This window comes from Trichosurus vulpecula, chromosome 3 (assembly GCF_011100635.1).
Source record: "Trichosurus vulpecula isolate mTriVul1 chromosome 3, mTriVul1.pri, whole genome shotgun sequence".
NCBI lineage: Eukaryota > Metazoa > Chordata > Mammalia > Diprotodontia > Phalangeridae > Trichosurus > Trichosurus vulpecula.
In genome coordinates, this window is record NC_050575.1 from 382,267,955 (window position 1) to 382,280,741 (window position 12,787).

Here is a 12,787-nt window from a genome sequence, read left to right on the forward strand (position 1 = left end):
AATATAGATAGATAGATAGATAGATAGATATTATCTTAAATTGGGTGACTCAGTGGATAGATTGTCCCCTCCTGAAGTAAAGAAGATTCATCTTCCTGAGTTCAAATCTGGTTTCGGATACTTACTAGCTGTGGTTACCCTGGGCAAGTCATTTAATCCTGTTTGCCTCAGTTTCCTCATCTGTAAAATGAGCTGGAGAAGAAAATGGCAAAGCACTCCAGCATCTCTGCCAAGAAAACCCCAAATGGGGTCACAAAGAGTTAGACACAGCTGAAATGATTGAACAGCAATATATGTATACATATATGCATTTTCACACAATATATATATGTGCATATACATATAAACATAATTATATATAAGGTATGTTTTATATATACTATATATACTCTCTCTATATAGTACATCTATACACTATGTTTTCTTATAGCACATATGTGCTATATATACATACACATATACATATAGATACATGTAGGTAGATAGAGATGTACAGAACTATAGATACAGCTATCTCAATATACATCTATCTAGATAGATATCTATCCACATATATGTATATATGCACATACATATATATGAAGTGTACAAATATACTTCAAAGTTTCCACTTGACTTTTCCTGTTTAGTTTCTATCTCTTCTTCTAAATCCTCTGGGAATACTGAGCACTTAGAGGTTTACTACCAGGACAAGAGAGCAGAAGGATGCTCCTTGTCTTTTATTTCCCCTAAAGAAAACAGCCTGTAGGCATTCTTATTCTTGAAATACTCTCTAAAGACCACGAGCCAACTTTCGTATTTGCTGCTATTCAGGATGTTAAAAACTCAGGAGGATCAGAGATTTAGAGCTAGAAGGCTCCAGCCCAGCCTCCTCTTTTTTACACATGAGGAAAATTCAACCAGAGTTAAATGACTTGCCCAAAGCCATACATGTAGTAGGCCGACATCCCCTGACTTGAGATCTAGCCGTTTCCCATCGTGCCGCATAGCTTATCCAGGAAAATGAGTTCGAGAATCCTAGAGGGATTTATTGAGGGCCTACATCTGTGAAGTATACTATATTAGGCTCAGTGGAATACAAGCATAAATCCATGACCAATGGCTCCCTCCCAACCCCACCCCACCCCTCTAAATTCACACAGACTAGAACCCATCCTAGGGATCTGACCCTAAAGGGTATTTCCTTTCCCTGGTTCATTACCCCCACCTGCAGTTATTCCAGGAAAATCTCCAAAATAAAGCTTTGGTTCAGTTCATGTCTAGGTTTCCTCAACTGTGGTTAAAACAGGCTTCTAGCTTGCCTACATGCATTGAAGGTAATGAATGTAATTCAGGAATAAAACAAAAATAGAGAATAGAATAAAACAGAAAATAAAGAAGATCCAAAGGATCCATAAAAGCTCACAAACAGATATAGAAACACATAAAGCATTTGAATAGTCCACAAGCTCCTTCAGAAGGGAAATGAATTTGAGGTTTTCATCAGGGCAAACTGTGACATTTTATATAATCTCCCCCTGCCCCACCCCAGACTCCTCCAGGAAGTGGCGACGCTGAATGAGCAATCCCCTTCCCATCGGACCTGCATTGTCCAGAGAACTCACTGGAATATCTAGGAATGGTAAGGTCCAGGCTAATTAATATTTTACTGTGGTTTATATTCAAAATATAGAAATAATGCCCCTCTTTTCTCCCCTTGAAAAAGCCTTTGGTAGGAAACATGAGATATTTCTCTCTGATCCACAACAAATCATGATTCTTTCCTCAGAATCAATTTTTCTTCTAAGTCTCAGGTCCCTTTCATTGTTCTTTCAGCTGTGGGGACCATATGGATGATTCTCTTTTTTCACGGAACACTCTGGATCAGGAAAGCTCCTTATTCTCAGGGGTTCTTGACCTTGGTTGTGTCTTGGACCCCATTGGTGGTCTGATGAAACCTATGGAAGTCTTCTCAGAATAATGGCAAAAATATAATAATACATAAATGCATGGGAAAATAATTATATTGAAATATAGCTTCAATAAAATTGAATTTTTAAAGAACTGGTTCATGAGCCACAGGTTAGGAATCTTTGCAGATGGTCCAGTTCCCAAACTCCTAACTTTTTAACTTGGGATTACCCTATGAGGCTCTCCCCAAGTCTATCAATGCCCAGGAAATCTCCCTTCACTGACTTGTGGGCTAGATTCCAGGCTCATGTTGCCTCAGAATTCAAAATCTCCCTTTCTCTGCCCAGGAGATTGGACTTTGTGAGTGTAGTTCATGAACTCAGCTTGTGGTCCAAATGAGCACACACATGCCTTCTTCTGCCATGTACATCTACAGGAAGTCTATCAGGGCCCTAGCCGATGCCATCTCTTGGACTGGGAGCCATTCTCAAGAGTTCTGCTTATGGGTCATTTGCAAATACTTGTAAACTCCTTTGTGTCCCAACTTAACAAATTTCTAGTTCCTGGGGAGAAAGACAGGTAAGAAGTCCAAATGGGCGTCTAAACTTGCTTCCAAGAACCTCCAACAAGAATCGGTCCTCCTGAATCCTATTCAGCCAATCAGCTTGGAGGTAGCCCCAGTCACTGAGACCCACTCAATAATTCCCTATGTCCTCTCAGCAAGGCACCAGTGATCATGTCCATAGGGAGGGACCCCTCAGATGTCTCTAAATAAAACGGTAGTGCCTTTAATCAGTCAGCATTCAGTCAACAAGCATTTATGATGCACTATGTGCCGGGGACCATATTAAACACCAGCGTTAGAAAGAAAAACAAAAACATAGTTCTTGCTCTCCAGAAGTGCTCGCTCTTGTGGGGGAGACAACATGCTAAACAATTTTACTTATAAAATATATACAGGGTAAATGGAAGGGAATTTCTAAGGGAAGGTACTAGTAGTGAAGGGGGTGAAGAGAAAGGGGAAGGAGGTGAGGGAGGGACAGAGAAAGAAAGGCCCTTTGCAGAGGTGAGATTTGGGCTGAAACATGAAATCAAGATGATTGGGACCTCACTGGATTGAATCAAGCAAGCAATCTCCCTTTATATAAGAAAAATATGGCCCCTGCTCTCATGGAGTTTACATTCTAGTAAGAGAGATAAGATAGTGACACTGACTAAACTACAAAGGAGAAAATGGTAAATCAACCAGTCAATAAACATTAAGTGTTTACTGTATTGCCAGGTAGGCAGGTAATTGGTGCCATAGTGGATAGAGCACTGGACTTAGAATCAGGAATATTCCTCTTCATGAGTTCAAATCTGGCCTCTGACACTGACTAGCTGTATGACCCTGGGCAAGTCACTTAACCCTGTTTGCCTCAGTTTCCTCATCTGTAAAATGAACCGGAGAAGGAAATGGCAAACCACTCCAGTATCTTGGCCAAGAAGACCCCCAAAATGTGCCAGGCACTGTGCTAAGTGCTGAAAATACAAAGAAAAGTAAAGGACAGTCCCTGCCCTGTAAGAGCTCACAAACTAATGGGTGAGGCAACGGCAAATAACTATGTATGAACAAACTTTATACAGGATAAATTGGAGATGACCAACAGAAGGAAGACCCTACAGTTAAGAGGGAATAACAGCATTTTTGTAGGTTCATGCTAAATTAGAGGTGCTAGTTACCTACTATACTCTTCCCCTCTATCTTCTCCCTTTCATCTTGAGGAGAAAGGGCTTTAATACTACAGGAAACCAGGATTTCTTTGGCACCACTCCCAAGGCAGATGGCACTCCCTCCATCCTCCCCCACACCCATGCCCTAGTGTACCATTTTCCAGCAAATTACTAGGGTCAAAATATTCATCACCTGTGGCCAACCTGGTGATGACTCTCTCCACATTTAGTTCATCCTCAAATGTCAGGCCCATGATCTGTCACCTCCTGGACAGCTTTTTAGCAGGCAGGGTTTGCCAGAGCTCACATCCCATTAAACAGCCTTCAATAACCCAGAATCACCTCCATGCCATGATTAGGCTTCAGATGAGGATGTTAGTGGAGAAGGGAGCATTATTAGTCTTAGTACCAATCTCCACCAAAGTCTTTCTTTGATGCTTTGGTCAAACCTTCGAAGGCTCGATATACTAAAATGGAAATTATAAAGCTGGAAAAGATAGTCCCTGGGCTTATTCTCTCAATACTCAGCTAAGAGCAATTTCCCAGAATAATAATATGTATCTACCCATCCATTATCTATCTATCTATCTATCTATCTATCTATCTATCTATCTATCTATCTATCTATTTACCTAACCATCTATATATCTATCTCTCTGTCTATCTACCTATTTGCCTGTCTGTCTATCTAGCCATCTGTTTATCTATCTATCTCTCTATCTATTTGTCTATCAATCTATCCATCTGTATGTCTCTCTATCTAAATATCTATCTATCCATCTATCATCTATCTATTTATCCATATCTCTGTCTATCAGTTTGTCTATCTGTTTATCCATCTATCTCTCTGTCTATCTACTATCCACCTGTCTATCTGTGTATTATGTCTGTCTATATTTAGCTCTCTATCATCAGTTTCTCTACATAGTTCTCTATCATCTGTCTGTATATGTAGTTCTATCATCTGTTTATGTAACTCTCTATCTCAGTAGTTATCTAAATCATCTATGTCAACCTCTCTATCTATATACTTATATCTATATCTATATCACTATATACCTATATCTATATGGAGAGATAGAAGTGTGTACACTCATAGAGGGCTTTCTGATTTACAAAGCAACATGTGAGGTGAGTAGAAAGTATGATCAGACCTGTCCCTCCATTTTATAGATGAGAAAATGGAGGCCTATGTAGGTAGCGACTTATTTACAGTCACATAACTAATAGATGGTAAAGACAGGACATGGACACAGATCTTCTCCATCCCCAGGCCTGTTTCTTTATCTGTAAAATGGCTTGATTGGATTAGATCAGGGTTGTTAAACTATTTCATTTCATGGACTCCTTTGGCAAACTGGCAAAGCATATGCCCCTTTCTCAGAATGCTGAGAATTAAAGTGAAGGAAATTCTAAACTTCAGTTAGAAGTTAGTGAAAATGCAGAAGTGATGCTTTTTCTCATGAACTCCTTGAAATCTATTCCTGCCCCTTGGGGGTCCATGTACCAACAGGTTGGGAACCATGGACTAAATGATCTTTAAGGTTCCTTCCAGCTTTGACATTTTATGTTCCAAAGACCATTCCAGCCCCCAATCCTGTGAATATCCTAGGCTAAAGGAATGTCTATGTCTTGCATTTTTTGCCCACCTTATACTTATCTTCTCTCATTCTTAGTCTGAAAAGACACTTCTCCCTTTTGCTTCCAAGCTCAGTTAAGCAACCTGACTCCTCCCGCATTCCAGATTTCCCAGGCTTAGTAACCTGATTCTAATCCCTTATGTCCTTGCCACTTCCTGTTGGCCACAACATCTTCACCCAGATTTGATCTCTGTGTTGCTGACCCTGATCTGGTCAGAGTCAATGTCACTTGGCATTATAGACCAGGGATTAACCCTGTCCTTCCCTACCCTTCCCTCCCTGTCCCCACGTCCCACCATTTCCCAAATAGAGCAATGTATCTCTCTATGATTAAATTAAACATTTATTGAGTGCCTACCATGTTGCAAGACTTTGTACTGGACAATGCTAAGATCCCTCAAAAAGAGTTGAAAATGGGATCTTTTCCTTATACTTTATTAGGGAAGATAGATACATATAATTATCAAAATAGCTGATGTTTATGTATAAGTTATTTAATCAACATAATAATCTGAGATAGATATTATAGTTATTACCTCCACTCAATAGATAAGGAATAATAGATAAGGAAATTGCAACTCAGAATAAATGATCTGACCATGATTACATGCTAACGAGAGTGAGAAATGAGACACAAACCCAGATTTCTTTTGATTCCACCTTTAGTGTTCTTTCTACCATGACCCCATACACTACAGATAAAATTGGAATGCAGAAAATACAATAACCATTTATTAAACATCTACTGTGTATAGATCACCTTTCTAGGAGCCAGGAAAGACATAAAATTTATATAAGATACAGTGTGTACCTTCAAAGAGCTTACAATCTAGTAGGGGGGATAAGACAAAAAAAAACCCCAATATGTCAAAGCTCTTCATTTAGCAGCCCTCTAAAGTGCTTACCATGTGATATTGCGTGTGTGTGTGTGTGTGTGTGTGTGTGTGTGTGTGTGTGTGTGTATTGATGGACAAGCTCTACAGACTCAGCTAATGGATTTGTGTGTCATAATCTGGACAATAGGCATTCTTCACCCAGTTATTTTTTCCTTTATGGATCCTTTATGGATCATTAGGTCAATCTCTTTTCAGAGCTCTTCCAGATGGCTCTGCAAGTCTAACATTTGAAGGAATCAGCATAATGGTATTTGCAAATAGGATCATCTGGAGGACTGAACCATTTATATGCAATACCTCTTCAAGTTGGATTCTGGGCTGGATTTCCTCCATGATAGTGGTGAATATTTTTGTTGAGCATGTCTCCCTGATTTTATGCCTTGCCTGATATTAATTAATAATAATATTAATGATATTAATCACATTAATTAATCAATGGTCATCAAACCAGTGATCTCTATCATTCCATCTTTCACAGAATCTTGAATAATTTTGATCTATGAGTGGGAGACACCTTGTTGGAGAAGGAACATTAAAAGGGCATTTGGCTCTATCAAAATGAATGATTTTTAAAAAATAATCAACAGATGATAAGTACAGTGGGATCAGTGGGATACTGAATTCTCTGCATCTTTCATCCAATTGTGTAATGATAAATATGTGTGGCTATACTGTGCAATATTGCTGGCAAACACTTTACTATTACTTCTTAATCTTCTCATTGGAGATGCCTTCATGTGTGTGTAGATCATTCTCATAAAATTTCTAAAAAGATAAAAATAAGCATATAGGTTGGTAGTTGATAAATTTTCTTGGTTGTCTTTTTTGGGTATTATTATATACCATACAATAGACCTACAAATTTGATTCTAAACAGGTCACATAGCATATAGACTATATGAATGTGGTCTGAGAGATTCTCCAAGTCTTTGATCTTTCCTATTCCTTCATCTACTTTATGAATAGAATCCTCAATGCCCTCAAAACTGTATCACCAGTTCCAGCATGGATCCAGTTGGGTTTCTGATCATTGTTCTCTTTAGCATTGTTTCTGCTTTTTCTATAAGCATTTCTGGGATTGTGATGTTGGAGTTCAAGCATTCAAGGCTTTATTACACTTGTTGGTGAAAAGAGTTTGCATGAAAAACTCTTGTAGATATTTTCCATTTCTCTTCTATGTTTGTTGGGCATGCTTCCATTTTCCTCCTTAAATACTTTTAGAGTGATTGCTTAGTTGGGTCCTTCACTAAACTCTCTTTAAAGTAGCTTGACCTTCCATTGCTTCTCTTTTCTTTTTGAGATGATACAGCCTATGATTTTTCTATCATTCTCGATATGGATCTACCCATTAGATTGTGAATTCCTTGATGGTAGGGACTATCTTTTGCCTTTTTTTATCCCTAGCACTTAGCACAGTGCCTGGCATATGATAGGTGCTTAATCAATGTTTATTGAGTGATTGGTCATCTATCTCCATAATATTTTGCAAATGGGTTTATATTTTAAATTAGTGTCATCCTTAGTTGCCATATCTTTCTGCTGCTTGATGAGTAAGTTATGTATTTTCTGTCTAGTGTTTTTTCAACTCTTTTGATGATTTTATTATGACAATTCATCTTTATCTGTTCAATTTGTTTTTAAACCTATGCCAGTTAAACTTTTGTAGTCCAAGTCAATGTCCTTTCTTCTGTCCATATCCCATTTTTAAAAAAATCAATGATTTGTTTAAAGAGTTCAGAATAGAGTTGTTTTAATTGCACACCATATATTTTCCTCATTTTTATTCTTCCTTCTAGGTTTGTGCTAATTTTGACCTTTGGTCTAACAAGCAGGTAGTCTAACTATAGACAGAGAATTGATTCAGTTATCAAGAATTATTAATTTAAATAAGAATCTGATTCCTGGGGTCAGAAGGAGTCCTCACTCAATTGAGGTTTCCTGGAATCACTGTATCCTGCCACCAACAACTTCTAAGCCAGTTGTCCTGGATTTTCTTTGTAGTGTTTGCCCTAGGTGCAAAAATTCCCAGTTAGAGCTCTCTAGGGAGAGTGAGGGGGGCAGCTAGGGGATATGTTGGATAGAGCACTGACCCTGGAGTCAGAAGACTCATCTTTGTGAGTTCAAATCTGGCCTCAGACACTAGCTGTGTGACCCTGGGCAAGTCACTTAAATTAACCCTCTTTGCTTCAGTTTCCTCATCTGTAAAAGTGAGCTGGAAAAGCAAATGGCAAAACCACCCCAGTATCTTTGCTAAGAAAACTCCAAAATGGGGTCAGGGAGAGTTAGATACAAGAACTGGGAGAGGGAGGGAAGGTTTCACGGAGGGGACGATTTTGGAGGAAGGAAGGGACTTCACCAGATGGAAATGGAAGGAACGGGGAGGAATGATGCAAGCAAATGAATAAATAGAATATAGATTGGGTGAAACTCATCTAAAAAGTGTCCTGTAGACCTAAAAGTGCTATAGAAATAGGAGTTAATATTGTCACGAATAAGGGTGGTTTCTTTCTCCTTTATTGCTTTTTCTTCATTTGGGGTTTTCCAATTGTAAAAGACTAACTGGATTTTATTAGCAACAGTTAAGTTAATACATGTGTTTTTACATTTTGTGGAAATGAATGCTTATGGGTTCGGGACATTTCCCCTCCTTGTACAAACCCACTGAACAGCACACCTCCTGGGAGGGGACGGAATGTCCATGGGAAGTGCTTATTATCTTGGAAAGCCTGGGAAGGCCGCTTATTAGAGGCTGCCCTGCCCACGTCTGTCTGCAAGCAAGACATTCCCCCCACCCCCCTTCCCCCCGCAGCTGTCGTCTGATCTGACGCTGGAGCTTTGAACGTAGCTCTCTTGCGTGCCAGATGTGGAGGAAGACTAAAAATAATCTCCCAGGCTATCACTGAGAGAGAAACACGTGCTTAGGGTGAGCCCAGGATCCAAGGACCCCGATCCAAGTGGAGCCGAGAAAGTCGCCCAGCGTGTGGTCCCAAAGCCGAGCTCTGGGCAGAACGCACAGGGTGGGAGCTGGTCCTCCCAGGCTTGCACCCCGCCCACCCCAGTCCAGGCTGCCTGACTCCACTCTGAAGCCTTCACAACTTGGGCTCTGCCTTTTCCATTGCCTGTGAAAAAAATGGTCCCCAGAAGTTACAGACGAGGAAGACAACCCCGGGGCGGGGTAATCTTCTTTCCCCAGACTCTGTGCATCTTCTTGTTGCTATTAGATACGGGCTCTGCCAGAGGTTTATGGAAACGGGCGGTGCACCTGAAGTTGGCGGAGAAATCCCAAGTAAGTACCTGGGTGAGGGAGGCTACGTTACCTGGCCCTGGGTGGGCTGGTGTCTGGGGGAACTGGCCGTGAGGTATGAATTCCCAAGCCGTGAAAAGGGAGGATAAGCAGGAGCTGGAGCCAGTGATAGAGGCTCTGGAAAGTCGATTGTTAAATTTTCAGTGTGAACATTTACACCTGAGAAATCCACACGCTGCAAACCAGAGCTCGATTTATTGCTTTATTGATTGTCTAGACTTAAGAGAACGTGATGGAGAAAATGTTGAAAATGCAGATTAAATTTAAAAGTGTGTCCTGCAGCCAGGTGTTAAACATTGACCAGCAAACTCGTGGAGATAACACAGACAGCTTTGCTATACCATATTACACAGAAGACTATTAGAGAGATACACAACGAAAGACTGTGAGATCCAGTCGGGATGGCTGTTAGCAAACAAATCAGGAAAGTCTTCCTGGAGGAGGTAGACTTTGAGATGGGCTTTAGTGGAAAAGACATGGAATCTGAAGACCTGGGTTCAAATCACAACAGCTGCTTAGACCTGTGTGTATGAGTAACCTCTTTGAATCTGTTTTGTCTTCTACAAAATGGGGTGACTGGACTAAATGATCGAGAAATAATGGATGAAACTTCAATAAGCAAAGGGGAGGGAAGGGCATTTCAGGGATAGGGAATAATGTGAGCCAAAGCCTTTGTTGGGAAAGGTGGATTTTTGGGACAGGGAATAGTCCAGATGGGTTGGTGCAGGGATTTTATAGAAGGAAGTAATATGGGATTAAGCTGGAAGGGTAGGGTAGAATGACATTATGAAACTCAGAAGAGGAATTTGAGATCGACCCAGTAAGCAATTGTTGTTCAGTCATTTTCAGTCGTGTCTGACCCCATTTGGGGTTTTCTTGGCAGAGATACGCCGATGGTTTGCCATTTCCTTCTTCAACTCACTTTTACAGATGAGGAAACTGAGGCAAAGAGGGTTAAGTGACTTGCCCAGGGTCACAGAGTAAGGAAGTGTCTGAGGCCAGATTTCAACTCAGGACCATGAGTCTTCCTGACTCCAGGACTCACACTCTATACACTGAAACACTTAGCTGCCCCCCAGGGAAGCAATGGAGAGCCCCTGAAGATTTTTTGAGCTGAGAGTTGATATGAATTGATATATATTTTTATATATATATATATATGTATCTCTGTGTTATATACACACATATACACACATGTCTGTGTATATATGCATATGTATACATGTATAATATACATACACATATGAAAGGTTTTGGCTACCCAGGGAAAAAGGAAGGAACTGAAGTAGATATGTGAAAGGAAAAGTATCTTTTATATGTATAAAACTACGAAGAGGTCCCAAAGTATGGAGGTTTATCTGAAGGACCAGAGTGTATTGAAACTGAGTGCTTTGTCTTACTCAAAGAATCAACTAACGTTTCTGAGTTCTACAATGTGTAAAGCATTCTTCCAGGTGCCGTGGGGTTGTAGAGATGCATCAGATGCCTCTAATGCTCTAGAGGAGCTTGTAATTCCATAAAGGAAATGAGACCTATATACAGAAAAAGGACTACCAGTACAAGATAGTAGGTGATCCATGCCAAACGAGGGGGTTAGAAAACAAATTAAGAGGGGAGAAAGACCATTGTGGTCAGGGAATGGCACCTGAGATGGACAGCAATTAAGGGGAGAAGAAGAGAGAGCGTCCCTGAAAGTGGCAAGGTACAAAGGAAAAAAGTTGGGAATGCGATGGTGAGGCCAGTCTGATGGAGTGGAGGGTCTGTTCTCCAGTCTGAGTCTCCTCTGTGCCCTTTCCTCTTTCTCTCCTGACAAGATTTATTTCTGCGATTTATATAGAGCCCTTTATTCCTAAGAACTCAAAGGACTTTCTCATATATCATCTGATGATATCCCCAAGATATCTCCAATGTAACAGATTTTATTATCCTCATTGGAAGGAGGTGCCAATATCCACAAGGAAGGAGATAACATTTGGAAATGACCAATGTAAAACCGGGTACCCAAATTAATTGCGAGATACGCTGGAAAAAGGCCAAGTTGGGAGCTCAGAGACCTAGAGTTTTGCTCAGCCTCCACCATTTGCTAGCTCTGTGACTTGGGGCAAGTTGATTCTCTTTCCTGGGCCTCAGTGGCCCCATGTGTAAAATAGCTGACCTCTAAATTCCCTTCCAACTTGAACTTTTTGATCAAAAGTTTCATGAGCTACCAATCTTTATAGGTAGAGGGAGTTCCCAAAGCTGTCGCGGGCTGGTAGGTGGTGCAGTGCGGGGCCTGGAGTCAGGAAGACCTGAGTTCAAATTTGGCCTTAGACACTTCCTAGATGGGTGATAGTAATAAAGATTGTTTGCTTCCTTCCTTCCAAAGTGGGAGATCCCTCCACTGATAGGACTGGCCCCAAATAAGAATAATAATGGCGGAGAGTAGAGCTATGGGTAATTAATTTTTTCTGGAGACCTTTGATTTCATCTATTTAAAGGTCCTGGTATTTTCTCTGCGATATGGAGTTGTTGAGAATTTCCTGGGGTGCCGAGAGATTGAAGGTTGTATGGCCAGTATGTGTCAGACATAGAACTTTGAACTTCAGGGGTTTTCTGACCCCGAAGGCCAGATCTCTGGCTAATTCTATGCTAACGCACTGTAGATAATGTCATAGGAGCATGGATTTAGAACTGGAATGGACCTTAGAGGTCATGCATCTGGACTACTACTTCTACAGATGAGGAGACTGAGATCTAGGTGGTTAAGGGATTTACCCAAGGTCACACGGGTGGGCTTTGAGCCCAGGTTCTCTAGCTCCAAATCCAGTGCTGTATCTGTAACTGAAGGACTGACTTGTTAGCCTTTGCAGTGTGGTCTTATGCTTTCATGTTTGGTGACACAGACCTGACCTACCTTACCCCATACCAACCTCCTATCCCATCGGCTCACCCTACTGTGCTTGGCCTGGGATCCATGCAAAGGGAAGAGGGAAGGAAGGAAGGAAAGGAAGGAAGGAAAGAAAGAAAGAAAGGAAGAAAGGAAAGGAAGGGAAGGGAAAGGAAAGGAAATGAAAGGAAAGGAAAGGAAAGGAAAGGAAAGGAAAGGAAAGGAAAGGAAAGGAAAGGAAAGGAAAGGAAAGGAAAGGAAAGGAAAGGGGGAGAGAGGAGACAGGAAGGGAGGAAGAGAGGATGTTAGAAAGGAAAGAAAGAAAGAAAGAAAGAAAGAAAGAAAGAAAGAAAGGAAGGAAGGAAGGAAGGAAAAGGAAGGAAGGAAGGAAAGAAGAAAGGAAGAAAGAAAGGAAGGAGGGAAGAGAAAAAGAGAGGGGGAGACAGGAAGGGAAGAAGAAAGAAAGAGAGAAAGAAAG

At 40.8% G+C, this 12,787-nt stretch overlaps 1 protein-coding gene across 2 annotated transcripts in view; it reads left to right on the forward strand.

Annotated features, from left to right (window-relative positions):
* The first annotated feature begins 8,960 nt into the window (after window positions 1-8,960).
* WFDC1 (WAP four-disulfide core domain 1) overlaps window positions 8,961-12,787 on the forward strand; it is a 50,780-nt gene continuing 46,953 nt past the window's right edge. For both annotated transcript variants that reach the window (XM_036751806.1, XM_036751807.1), the window contains exon 1: window positions 8,961-9,425. In XM_036751806.1, the coding sequence (XP_036607701.1) occupies window positions 9,270-9,425 (156 nt within the window). In that variant the 5' untranslated portion in view covers window positions 8,961-9,269. The remainder of the gene's footprint in view (window positions 9,426-12,787) is intronic.